General features: G+C 41.5%; 1 protein-coding gene across 3 annotated transcripts in view; it reads right to left on the bottom strand.

Moving 5' to 3' along the window:
* The window catches only part of PKHD1 (PKHD1 ciliary IPT domain containing fibrocystin/polyductin), a 471,024-nt gene that overhangs the window by 357,899 nt on the left and 98,516 nt on the right, over window positions 1–14,609 (bottom strand). For all 3 annotated transcript variants that reach the window (XR_006604139.1, XM_045071248.1, XM_045071247.1), the window contains exon 36: window positions 11,437–11,587. Coding sequence is in view for 2 of the 3 variants with exons in the window: in XM_045071248.1 (XP_044927183.1) it covers window positions 11,437–11,587 (151 nt within the window). In the remaining variant the exon portion in view is untranslated. The remainder of the gene's footprint in view (window positions 1–11,436; window positions 11,588–14,609) is intronic.

Below are 14,609 nucleotides of genomic sequence, written 5' to 3' on the forward strand. Positions count from 1 at the left end.
CTCTTAATTCTACCCAACACCCCTGCTGATCTCCTTCTGGCCCCCCTTCTCTCCACCTCTAAAGCCAGCCCCTGAGAGATGGGAGTTCCTTCTCTCTGAGCCAAATGTTCAGTTGTTGAAGTCAGTTTCTATGACACATTCAATGTTTGAACAACCACATTCTCCCTCATCCAAAATGAGACGTCCTTTCTATCATTTTCACCCAAATTTCATCACCCTCAGAGTTCCAGCTCATACTGTAGCTAGCTAGACAAGGCTCTCCACATGCCTCCCCTAAAGACATGCATTTTAGAGACTGTACTGTGTGGCTCTTCAAAGAAGGAGCAGACCTCACAGACATGACAGTGACAGCAACAACCTTGAAAAAGAACTTAAATGAGCAAAAAAAAAGATTTGGGGGGAGGGGGCAAACAAGATTTCTATGAAGATATCACTGAGTAGAAAGGCCCAGTTTTCCAAATTAACTGAGTTGACAGTTGTATTTCAAGACTGGAATGATTATTTGCTGTTTCAAATAGAAATGCTATATATATTAGACTCAAAACTGATGACCTTTCACAGCTTTTAGCAAAATGTTTTAAAAAATGTTTACCATGCCTAGTAAGAAGCCATATATCCAAACACTTGTGAAACTCAGATTGTTACTTCCATCAACACAAACATCACTACATCGTTTACCACACCACACTACACACACACACATGCCCCTAATCTATATCTAATTTCTGAAATCCATTCGACTGCTATCTGAAACCCTTCATACCTGGGAAGGAAGCCTATTGATAGTTGGGTGCTCTCTTTCTTCCTCATTGGGTTCAGGAAGATGGTGATTCACTACAAGTCTTCAGGAAATGAACTAATAAACCTCTGAAAAAGCAAGCTTTTCTCTCAGATGAAGGATTCAGGATACTGATAACATAACATATTCATATATCACAGTTCTCATACTTCATTGCTAAGGGCCTCCATATAATTCACCTGGGCCACAGATAGGGAAACTAAAACACAAGACTAGAAAACTAAGTTGTCCCTGGTCACCAGTGTGTTGGCAAACCAACTTGAACATTTCTGGTTCTTCATTCACCAAGCCCCAATACCCCTGTAGAATCTGAAGAACCCTAATACAGGGCCATCCTACCACCCAAAACAATTTCTTAGCACCTATGCCTATCTGCAGGCTAGCTAAAGACTCATATTTGGAAAGTCTCCGAAGAAATCTGATCACCACATTCCCATAATCAGACCCAAAATGAGCCCATGTATTTTTGCACGAATATTAGTTTCCCTGAGAAAATTCCTCACAGTATTTATTTAGACCAGAACGGTTTCCATTTACGAAGCTGTACTTCAGAAGGAAATAATCATGTCATGTCCCAATGGGACTGCCCTCTGCCTGTCATTAATAGAGTCATTTTCACAGGGCTAATAAAGCTCACTGTTTTCCAATGAGAACAGAAACTATTATTTTAAGATAAAAGTTAAGAACAAATTTACCTAAGATGATTCAAACTCCTATAAGGTAGTGTAATAATTACTCAGTGATATTATAATACCTAAGAATGATAAGAACATTTTTTGGCCAAAATATGATAGAGTCTTTGAAACCATAACCTCATTTGTTGTTAAAATACCTTGCTGGGAAAGGAAAGACAGATGTCATGAACTCATTTAATACAAAGAGTCCTTGAGAAACAGAGAGGGACAATTAATTTGTTCAGATGAATTTAAGCCTGCATTCAGGCTAAACATTGCCTGAATTCCTTCTTCTTAAAGAAAAAGCAAAAGAAAGAAGCCTTCAAAACCTTGGGCTCAAAAAAAGTGGCCAGGCCTCTTTTTCACAGCCAGTTCTGGTTATGACAACACCACAATAAACAATGCCACAAATTATAACAGCTTCCCCCAATTCATCACAGTTTGCAAAACACCTTGCAGAGGTGGTAATATCCAGCACATTACAGTGGCCTCCTATGAGCGAGATGTTGCACTCAGTGCTCTACACGTATGAGGTAGAACTTAACAGACTGAAATTAAGAAAGTTTGTTCAATGTTATATAATAGTAAGTTGAAGGCTCGGCCTCAAGCCCAGTTTTTATTCAGAGCTCAAGATCATCTTGAATTCTTCATTTCCTATTACTATCCTTTTATATGAATTGCTTTCCTCTCTCCACTACTAACCTTAATCAGGTAATACTAACCTTAATCAACTGAAAGGTTAAGTGACTTGCACACAATCCAAATCAGACAGGACCTCTCGAGAACAAAAGCCAGGTCACAGGAATCCTGTTCATCATGTATCTGTCTCTGCCATCTGCCTAATCATCCTAAGGAGGGAAATTCTCTTTCAGATATGAAACCACCTGCCTTCTCAACTCACACCACGAGCCCCCAACCACCCTCATGACAGGTAACTGGTTTACCTTATGGGCCTCACTTCACAAAGATACTACAGGCACAAGGGATTCCATAAATTTCCACCACATCAGAGAAAAATGGTTGAGTTCCTACATCTTCGATCTCTGGCCTAACAACCAGCTCAACCCTGCTTTCAGTAGGGCCTACCTTCACAGCCACACAAATCTGATGACACACAAGGAATAAAAAGAATAAGAAGAGAAGAGAAGTAAAAGAGGGAAGGGAAAGGGAGAGAGATAACAGGAGGCCGAGGAAGAGAGGGGAAGGAAAAAAGTAAGAGAAGAAAAGAAAAAATAGGGAAGAAAAATCAAAAGGAGAGGAGAGAAGAAGAAACAACAGCAGAAAAGTATTTTTGTGTTTCAGTACTAGGAGGAAAACAACCAATTAGGGAATGGAAAGTCATTTCAAATTACCCTCTATCTAGCTACACACATTATTTTTAAAATGTAAAGTCTGGCACATTGCTCTATGACACCAATCTGCTAGGAGAATCCCCTTCAACAAAAATTAAAGATCAAATTAAGCAATGTGACTTTGCTTTTTAAATAAAAATCCTGTGCAGGAGTGCCTGGGTGGCTCTGTGGGTTAAAGCCTCTGACTTCGACTCAGGTCATGATCGCAGGGTTCTGGGATCAAGCCCTGCATCAGGCTCTCTGCTCAGCCGGGAACCTGCTTCCCTTCCTCTCTCTATGTGCCTCTATGCCTACTTGTGATCTCTGTCTATCAAATAAATAAATAAAATCTTTTTAAAATAATAATAATAATAATAATAATCCAGTGCAAACATATACCTTCATTAATCTATCCATCAAAGAGGAATTCAATACGGATCCCACTCTCAGAGAATTTAGTGTCTAGATGGGAGAGAAGATATTTTAATAAATATACATAATTTAAATAATTTAAAAAGATAAATTCCTGATACAGTACTATGGAATTCCCAAGAGAAAAATCCTTCAATTTTAAGGAAAAAACAATCTTCCTGAGGGAAACTAAAGGGCCCAGGTAAATTTAAAAATATAGGTATTTCCCGAAAGATGGTGGTGATTTGGCCATTTGACATCAGGTTTGTGTGGGAGCTATTCTGTGGTCGCTAGATGAATGGATACTGTGAGAACCCTGTGGAGTCCTGGTCTTGTCAAGTTGAGTAACACACTTGAAGACCATAGCTTTAATCCAAGCACCTTTAACTGAAAAAACCATCCCTAGTACTAGTGATGGTGATAGTCTGGGCACAAGGAAGGTGCTGGCCAGCCATAATACTCATCTACATCCTTCTTTTCTCTTCCTGCATGTCACTACCTCCTGCCTGCATTTCCTTGCCACTCCCTAACCCTCCAAAATCTGGGTTTTCTTCCCACCACACCGTCCTATAGCCTCAAATGTTACTAAGGATCTCCTGGTTATTTTATTTTGGGTACACCTCATCATACTGACCTTTAGTCATTCCTTTCTCCTGGGTTTCATAATGCTGTGGCAAGAGCTTTCAAACATACATTTAGCAACAGAACCCTTCTTTCAAATGAGATCATAATGCGCCAATCAATTATCAGAGCTTTCCGATAAGACTTGAAATCAGGCAGTGTTAAATCCTCAAAATTTGTTCTTTGTCGAGGAAGTTTTGGCTATTTATTGTGTTTCCATAAAATTTTTAAATCAGCTAGAAATTTCTACCAAAGAAAAAACAAGAAAGAAAAAAAGAAAGGAAGGAAGGAAGAAAGCAAGCTGTTGGGATGTTACTAGAATCGAACTGACTCTTAATATTAATTTAGAGTATAGAACTTACAGAAGAACTAACATCTTAACATTACTGAGAACTCCAATAATGGATCTCACTCATTATGTTTCCTCTGGTTTGGATCCATTAATCTTCTTATATTTATGGGTTTGTAACTTTCAACAAAGTTGGAAAATTGGGAGTCATTATTTCATTAAACATCTTTCTATCCCTACTACTTCTACCTCCTTTTCCATAGCAGCTCCCTACATAAGCAGCCCTGAACTTCAATCTTGGACTGCTCCTGCCAGTGAAACTACTTCCCTCTTCTCTCTGCTTGGGTTCTATTTCCCAGCGCATGGTGTCTGGAGTTGTGCTCCCAGACAGAAAACCACTCTCCTGCTGTGTTCCCCTTCTCTCAAGGATCAGAGCCTTGTGCTGACCATCATCTGATACATTTTGACTAGTTATGTAGTTGCGTATGGCAAGCGGTGGTTTAAAACTCCTTATTCTCTCAGGGCCAAAACCAGAATCCCACCTATTCACATATAAGAGCAAGGCACGAAAAACCTAAGTGGATGATCTGTGAAGGCAGGACTTCATGACGCTTCCAATGTCAAAATCTGTGGATCTTTACTGTGAATCTCTCCAAAGAAGGACCTTTGTCTCCTTTCTAGAAGGAGAACTTGGGTTGCAGGATTCTGACCTGGGCAGAGAAAAGCATTTAGCAGGATCCGAGGAGGTTGACCTCTCTCTAAACAGCGGGTAAACTTCCCATTCATCTGCCAAATTTCAATCCCAGTTTCCATCTTCCTCTCCCTGTGAGATATTAATGCCTCACTAATATCTTACTAATTCAATTTGCCCACAAATTTTGCCTCTTCATCCTGGATGGAGGGGTAGGAAGAGGTGTCTGGTTGGCTGAAGCAGGAGCAGTGTCCTAGGGATCTAGACAGTCTTTATAGGGGATTTCAAAGAAACTCCCACACATATATCTTTGAGCACCGTGCCTCAGACCTATTTCCTGGTACTTACATTTCTCTAAACCTAAAGCTTCTTTAAGGTTCTTCGGGGCCAAACTGTCTTGTTTTTTATCTAAATTTCCCTTTGCAGGAACTTACAAAGTTTTGACTCACCTCCACCCAACCCCACCAAACCATTTGCGCCTCTCTTACTTTTCATCTTCATATAATGCTTCTGTTATACATGTCTTCTCATTTTATCAAAAAAGAGATTTATGCCTCTGATTCTTGTTCTCCTTTTATTATACCTACATGAAACAGGTCCCCGACTCTGGTTAAGAATCCGTTCTTAGCTATACTGAGTTTCACAGCCACGTTTTCAATAATGTTTCAACAATATTCTATGTTTTTTGCTGTTTGGGGGGCTACTGGTTCATTACTGGTTCCTGTGCCCCATATCATCTCCATTCCTGGATTCCCTTTGCAATTTGCTAGAGTATGTCATTTTTCAGAGTGCACACAAAGGTGATAAACATTCTGAATTTTGTATAGCGTGTATATCTTCACTTTGTTCTTACTCCAAATAGTATGTGAATGCATATAGGATCTAGGTCTAAAATCATTTCCCAGATAACTTTAACAGAGCTGTTTTCAGACTTCTTTTTCGACTGATATGGCAGATCAGATGTTCAGAGAAACCTCTTCCAGTTATCACAACTGAAATTGCTGGGTAAAACATCTGGATGAGTCAAGAGAATTTAAAGGAATTCCTTGGAGGCAGAAATGGAAAGGATGTTGTGCTCCTGCCCCTCCCCTCGCCTTCCCAAGAGTTTCAGAGCTGCCTGGGTTTAACTGAGTTTAACAGTGGTGCTAACATCCACAGTAGACCAAACCTAACTCCTGCTCCCAAACAAATCATTCTTCTTTGTTTTATGAGCTACTCTTAAGACTTCACCTTGAGAGCCACAGGTCCAACCACTTCCTGTACAAAGGGAAAGAGGGAGGAAGGAGGGGGAAAGAGGGCAGAAGAGGAAAAAGGGAGGGAGAGAAGGAGTAAAAGAGAGAGAGAGAGGAAGTGTCATCCCAACAATTTCTTCAACCAACCTCTTCGCTAATTACCCTGCCTCAATGTCTGCCCTGACTCAAGCTTGGAATTTCTCCCAGAGCGCCAAAGAAGAGTATGGCTGTGTTCTACCAGTTTTCTCTCTGACCTCACTTTGCTTTGTGTCTACTCTGCTGTGATTTCTCTACCCATCCAACCCAATTTGTCCTTCAGAAACAAGGTCCCTCAGACCTACATATAGTCTTACAGCACCTTACTATGTCTTCCAGCATCCTTTCAGATTCCTCGTTCTAATATATTTCCTCATTTCAGTGTATGACAGTGATACACAGTAGGCATAACCAATGTCTTCTGAAGAAAAGAAAAATGTACCTGAGCTAAAATGAAAAGAAGACCATGGTGTATTCCTTCATTTATAAATCTACTCATCCATTCCATAATTGTTAATGAGATCTGCTGTGTGCTAGACATACTTCTAAGCATTTGGAAACAGCAGAGGCAAAACAAACTTCCTCTGTATTCAAGAGCTTATATAAAGAGTTCTATTAGATTTTTTAAAAAATACAAGTTGAAAGGGGGTGGGATTATGGACATTGGGGAGGGTATGTGCTTTGGTGAGTGCTGTGAAGTGTGTAAACCTGGTGATTCACAGACCTGTACCCCTGGGGATAAAAATATATGTTTATAAAAAATAAAAAATTAAATAAAAAAAATACAAGTTGAAGAACAATGTAAATAACACAAAAATATCTTTGTGTGCAAATGTATGTGTGTGTACCTGTGGGGTATGTGTGTATGTGTGTGTGTTTTCTTTCAGATGCAATCTTCAGAGGACAGGATTCAAGAAGCAACATGTGACTCGGCTTCTTCTAACTATCCTTATTTGCATTTCTATATTGTTCATTAGTACAGCTGATCCAGTCTCTGTTCTAGCTACTTGGGATATACCAGTGAACAGATCAGGTAAACATTTCTGCCTTCTTGGAGATCATATTCTAGCAAGAAAAGCCAGACACTAAATAATAAACATAATAAATTCTTAAGTTATGTAGTACACTGGAAGGTGGTAAGGACTATGGGAAAAAAGAACAGAGTAAGGAAAATTACAAGCACGATCTATGGTGTGAGCAGCCCTGGGTTGCAGTATTAAATAGGATCGTAACTGTTGACTTCAATGGGGAAGTTACTCCTCGGCAAAAAGCTAAAAGTGAAAGGTGGTAACTTTAAAAAAAAAAAAAAAAAAGGAGGAGGAGGAGGAAGAGTATTCAAGCAAAAGGAACAGTAAATGCAAAGGTTTTGGTGTGGAAGCAAGCCTGGCATCATCCAGGAACAGCAAGGAGCCAATGGCTTGGGACAGAGCAGACAATGGTGACAAAAATCAGTGATGAAAGCAGAGAGAAATTGGAGGAGGGAGTTGGTGCAGAGAATGGCCCATTAGGTAAAGGTCAGGACTTGGTTTTTAACTGAGAAGAATTCAGGAGCCACAGGAAAGTTTTTGAGAAGAATGAAGTCATCTGACTATTTTGAAATGATCATTAGGGCCCCATTAATATAAACTGAAGGGAGGCAAGGGTGAAAGCCAGGGGCCCATTTGGGCGAGGCTTACAATGCTCAGCAAAACATGATAGTGATGATGATAGCTTACTTGCTACAAAGGCACAGCCAACATAATTTCCTGACGGATTTGATAGAGAATTTGGAGGATCAAGGATAGCTCCATAGCCTGAGCGACTGAGAAGACAGAGCTGCCACCAGCTCGGTCTGGGATGGTGGGGGACGGGGGAGTAGCAGGGACAAGCAGCAGCAATTAGGAGTTCAATTTAGAATCTGCTAGACTTGAGGTGCCACTCCCATATCCAAGTGAAGATATCAGTAGGCCTTAGGGTTCGGGAGTCAAAAGTTCAGAAAAGCTCTGGGTTGGAGATTACAATTTGGGAGTCATAAGCACATATATATACATTTCAAAAATTTGCAAAGATCATTTTGGAAAGTCATCATGTCATTTTTCTACTTTCCCCATTTCATTTTCCATAACTTTGAACACTTTGACTTATACAAGTTGGCAAGTGTGAATTACTGTGCGTGTTCATCCTCTCCATTCCCTCCATCACTTCCTTAGTTCAGTTGTCTCTATCCCGCCTTCCCTGGATTCTCCAAGGCACCCCACACCCAGCAACCAGATCAATGTGACTAAAGCACACCGGTGATCCTGCGGAGCCTCCTTGAAGGTGACCCGTCACCTGATGAATTCAAGGGCCAAACCCTTAACCTGTCACTCCATCCCAGCCTACCTTCCCACACCGACAACTCCTTCATCCCCTTCACACACATTATATTCTTTTCGCTATTCCCATGGGCTCTTGCCTCAGTGACTTGTACATAGTGGTCCCTCCACCAGAAACACCTTCCTTCTGCAACACTGAACACCTAAACCCTGGCCACTCTTGAAGGCAAGACACAAATGTCACCTACTTCAGCAGACCTAGACAGCTGCCCCATCAGGAAATAATCTTTCCCACCTCTGATCCCACACTTGATGGTAGGGGAAGAGCATAGCATGAGCAACATTTTCCAAAGTGAGAACAGCTGGACAGATATAAGCCTCAATTCTGAAAATAAAGTGTTCCATGAACAAACAAGTTTGGATAATACTCCACACAAAAACCGTCTCTTGGAAAGTCACATAATGTCTTACATGTGGAATGCTCTCAAATATCCTTTGGTTAAAATATAAATTATATATAATATCCATACACACACACACACATACACACACACACACACAAACACACATATATAAAAGTTTGTTTAGCCCAGCTTTCACAAATGTATTTGACTCTTATGTCACAAAATACTTATTAACAGTCTATGCAACGTGTGTTCCAAGGTTCTCACCTAGTACTTAGACCTGGAGACCTGAATTCTAGTCCTGGATGACCACCTGTCAGCACTGGTTTTCCCCAGCTCCAAGTCTAGATAAGGCAACTGTATATGCCAACACAAGTGACACGTCATCCCCCCACACCTGAGCAGGGAGACCAGACATCCCAACTTCTCTAAGGGCAACCAGACATCACAGGACTGGAGCCTCCTAGACTCTGGCACTAGCCTAGAAGATTTTGACAGACATGGCTTCTGGTGTCCAAAGACGGAATGGCTTACTTCCCCCATAGTGACTTATGGCCACACAGGCTGCTAGGATACCCAATTACTAGGTGTGTTACCGTTGTCATGTCACCTCTTTTTAAGGACCTCAGTTAATGGAGCTCTTGAATGAAGGGGCTTGTCTGGAGGTGCGCAACCTTCCCACCAGCTGCGATGAGTTGACTCTATGTGTCCTTCCTCAAACCTTGCCTACTTCCTATGGCCTCTCTTCCCATGTTACTCTTTCTAGTCTCCTTCAGAGCGTGGCAGAGAACCTTGAACATGGCTACAGCTCAATAAATACATGCAGTATAGATATTTAAAGAAGACTATGGCATTTAAGCCTCTGGGGGGAAAAATTCAAAATTATTCTTTGAGACAATGAGAAATTAAATGAAATCTAAGAAATAAAATGATCTGGTCAAAGCAGCACGAGCCATGGTGAAATCAAGCCGTATCATTTTTTAGCTCTACTACTTGCAAACTAGCGCTCCCAGTAATGACTAACAGTGGACGTTCACTCAGCGGGTGGAGCCTTTTCAGTGGCTCCTCTTAGGTGGGTACTAGTATTATCCCTGCTTGACAGATGAGAATACGGAAGCACAGAGGTGTTAAGTAACTTGTCTGAAGTCCACCAGGTAGCTAGTGATATGTCCAAGTCCCCACAGTCTAGCTCCAAAGCCCACCCTTCAGCACCGAGCAACCTAACCTGCCTCCCCCTCCTTTTCAGTGACATCGCTCCCACGTGCGACCCAACAACTCACATCATTGCCCAGGCAGAAACTGAGGCTCAGGAAGGTGGAGAGACTGTGTGGTGTCCCAGAGCTCTCATTCCACAGTACAAACTGATACACAAATAGCTCCGCAGACCTGTGGCCCCGTGATAAACATCTGAGACGTCGCTGGGAGCCAACTGCAGGAAAGGAGCACGGGAGTGACGTGGAGTCTAGGATCTGAGGACTGGAGTCCCAGAGATGATAAAATGAGCAATGAACGGAAAGGGAAAGGTCTATTCGGAGGACACAAGGAGGCCAGAAGTGACAGGCTGCTGCAGACTTCCCGGAAGGGAAGGGGAAGGGGTGTGAGGAGCCTGGGAAAGTGAGGACAGGGAGGCCCTGGGGCCAAGGTGGGGGGAAAGCTAAGGAAGGACAGAAAAGTTATGTTATTTGTAATTACATGCATTTTTTACACTAGTCGGAAATTATTTAAAAAAGAAAGAAATGCGTACAGACCCAGGAAATATAGTTTGGATTGCGCAGTTTGGACTGAACGAAGCAGCATTCGCTGGAGAATCCCGTGTAGTGTGTGGCATGTAATCGGCGCTCCATAAATGTTTGTTCCAAATAAACAAGACAAAAAGAGGAAAACTGCGAATTGCTTTCATAATGAAAAAGGCACCTAAGGGAGTAGGTGCTCGATAAATATTTTTTTTTATCTGTGTATCACGAGAAGCCCAGAGAGTTGTAAAAGATTATCTGATATAGTTCCAAAGAGCCCTCAGCCTCTGATTCTGATTCTCGAAAATTCCCTGGGGAGGCTGTGGAATCTCTCATGGGGGACTGTGAAGAGCACTTTCTTTGGGGAGCCACTGGGAGGAGTGGTTTAGATGATATCAAAACGGATGAATTAAGGTAGAGTCCCAGCAGTGCTTTGCCGTTCTGATTTCCACGTAATCCCCTGAAAAGCCGAAGCTTCCACTGGGCTCGCCAAAGAACCGATGAGCCGGGTGGACCAGCAGACATCACCACCCCACCGACTGAGGACGGCTGAGTGATTTGGAGACCTTCCAGAAGGGCCTGGTTAAATTGAGGGCCATTTATTTCACGAAGAAACAAACCAGGGAAAGCTGCTTTCAAACATGCACGCAGAGAGCAGGACAAAATGCTGAAGAGATTATCTGCTCAGAATTTGCTTTAAGAGAGCCCGGGCAGCACTCATTTGTTTTTGAGAAAATATATGATTAACCATAGTTAACTATGAATTCAGATGTTGTGCATTAGACCAGCTTCTCAAACTTTGAGAGCATTTAATATTATATATCGCTGCCATTTGGACTAAATTGTTTTTTTTAATGTACACAATATTACAAATTTAATTTGAGCTGTTTGAATCAGTCTGTAAAAAAGATTTGATTATACCTGAGTGTTCTGGCCCCGGCTCTTCCGTATCTCAGTAATCTTGGCGGTAATTGGCTGATTAGGCGTCTCACACTCCATCTTTGCCTCAGTTTCCATGGCAATGTTACAGGAGCTATTATAGATGAGAACTTCATCTCTTTCCACTTTAGGGCTGAAACGAGAGGGGAGGTTAAATGGGGTGTCATCAATCTTAATGAAATGCAATTATTTTTACTCTTATTAATCATTGCAAGCCATTAGCTTGTGGCAACTACAGGCCACCATTTGTCAAATTTTGCAAATTTCTGTAATTTTGTTTCCATTCTTTTATTGTTTATTTGTTTTCCTTTTATCTGCACACCCTGCAATGAAAATGCACATGGTAAATATCTTTCACTGAGCCCTTTCTCTCTTCCGCATCTATTAGGAACATTAGCAAAAGCTTCTCCAAAGCGCAACTTAACAAGCAATGCGCACACAATGCTTCCAGTTCCAAAAATGGAAGCAAATGTTGGGCAGAGGTGGTTTTTTCTTTCTTTTTTTTTTTCTTTTTTTTTTTTCTTTTCTTTTTTTCTTCTTTCCCCCTTCCCTCTTTCTATTCTTACTCACACTTAGTGTTGGGGGAGTGAATTGCCTGAATTCCCCCGGGGGGCAGATGGAGAAATTGGAAAACCCACACAACTGGCTAACTGGTCCCTAATTCCAACTGTGAAAAAATGAGCTCATTTAGGCTTTCAATTCCCTCTCCTCAGCTGATGGCAATGAGGCTCTGTTGCTAGCAGTGGAACATTAACTTAGTAAATTAATTAAACTTACTTAACAGCCCAGACTAAGGAGATTCGATATATGTGCGTTACACTTGCAGCCACTTGCTTTAAAAGTTCTCTTGCTTTAAGGAGAGAAGCCAGACCGGATTTAAAATGAAAAACAGCAGTGCAGCATTACAGAAAGTCTAAAAATATGCTATCGAGAGGAGGTGAAAGTGTGGCTGTTGCAGGCTATGGTCCCCAACAGGTGGGAGTGATATTTATTCAACAATAATGCTGGCTTTAGGCATTGTCGCAACTAACTCAGAGATTATTAGTAACAAGAAAGCATGACATCTCATACTTTTCAACAGTTTCATCCACGTGATCTCATTTGGCCCAGTAAAGTAGATAGAGGCATAAAACATGTAACGCAAAGGGATCAGGAGGTTTGCATAAAGCCAAATGCAAAAGTAGGTCAGCTCTGAGATTAGAACCCAGGTGTCCTGTCTCCTGGAGCAGGGCTCTCAAGTTTTTGAGATGCTGTTTGAACATCAGCACAAAGAAGGCAGATCCCAGGGGAAGACCAGCAAGGGCCATGGAAAGGACAGAGGTCACTGCTTGAGAAACTATAAATCATGTCGAACTAGAACATCTCTTCTCAAATCAGTGTCAAAATGGTTTCTCCCTCAATTTGCTAGAAACACCAAGAAGAACTACATCTACTTAGTCTTCTCTTCACAGTAAAATATTCCCAGCATCGTACCCCCTAAGTCGGGTCTCCCATACCCACTGTGCTTTGGACCTGTTAGAGATTGTCCATAATTGAACATCACGCAGCCCAGAACTAAACACACATAGCTTGAGCTGGGTCCTGGAGCCGTGGTCTCCTCTTATCTGAGTCCTACTTCCCATGATATCTAACACTGTGCTTGGCTTGTAGCCCCACGTCAAAAGTAAGATGGCGGTAAACTCAGAGTCTCGGAGCCACAATGACTAAGGACTTGGCCTTATTCTTCTTGATTAGTTCTTCTTGATTTTCTGAGAAGCATTAGTACGCAAATATTAGACTCGGAACAGACCAGCTAGATTTAGATCCCCAAGCAGATATTTGCTTTCTATAGGACATTAGAAGGATTCAGTTTCCACGCTTATAAAATGGAGTTATAATCATCAGGTACCTATTTTACATAGGCATTGTGGGGTGGGGTGAAATGAAGCCTACAAAGTGATTTGCAAGGAATTTGGCACACAGCAGGTGCCGATAAAGGCAGAGTCTTGTTACAGTTTTTGTGGTAGTAATGTTGGCAGTATTATTGTTGAAATGTAACTGTGGGAATTACATGTCATCTCACTGATATGGACCCATTGCTCAAACGCATTTTGAACCTGGAGCTTGCAACTACAAATCAGTTTAGCTGAGCCATGATCCAGGGGGCAGACAGAGCCATGGGAAAATACAAAGTTCAGTCCTGAAGTGTTACTCATACTCAGAGTTTCAGAAAAGAAAAGCAAAGTAGCTTAGCTTGTAAATTAAAATGTAATGGAATATTTAGATAAATATGGAAACACAATTGAATGGAATGCAAAGTCCACATGGATTTTTCAAATAAAACACCTGACTTCAAAGCCACTTGAAGCTTGCGGCAGACCACTTTGGGCTTTGCAACTAGAACCTTCCTTTTGCTGTTAGGGGTGGGGATGGGAGTTGTTAGAAGAGTTTGAGAGGCTCTCTCTATGTATTTCCACCAGAAATCACTTATAATTATATCAAGAAGGAAATAAAGTTAGTTTACCCCACCACCACATTCCTTATGAATTGGTACCCAGATAAACTACTGATGGTCCTTGAGTTGCAATGGTCTGACTTATGATCTTTTGACTTGATGATAGTGTAAAAGTAACAAGCACTTAGTAAAAACCATACTTCCACTTTTGAATTTGGATCTTTTCCTGGACTAGGGATATAAGGTACCATCCTCTCTCATGACTCTGGGCAGCTGCGGCTCCCGGGCAGCCACACCATCATGAAAATAAACAACCAATATGCCCATCGCCATTGTGTCCCCATACAAGCATTCTGCTTTTCATGTTCAGGACAGTAGCCAAGAAAGTACATGAGATATTCAACACGGTAGTATAAAGTAGGCTTCGTGTTAGATGATTTTGCCCACCTGCAGGCTCCTGTAATGGTTCTGAGCACGTTTAAGGGAGGTGAGGCTAAGTTAGGATGTTTGGTACGTGAAGTGTATTAAATGCATTTCCAACTTATGGTATTCTCCACCTATAATGGGTTTACCAGGTCATAACCCCATTGAAAGTCAAGGGAGCTCGGCACTTCTATTTCTGAAAGCCCACAAACCATATAATTAATAATTCATTGTAGAATTTTTTGTCAGGGATAACACAAGCTTAGGTGTCTAAATTTCTAGAATTCCCTTTATCCCT

This window comes from Mustela putorius, unplaced genomic scaffold, assembly GCF_011764305.1.
Source record: "Mustela putorius furo isolate JIRA1106 unplaced genomic scaffold, ASM1176430v1.1 tig00003983_pilon_pilon_pilon, whole genome shotgun sequence".
NCBI lineage: Eukaryota > Metazoa > Chordata > Mammalia > Carnivora > Mustelidae > Mustela > Mustela putorius.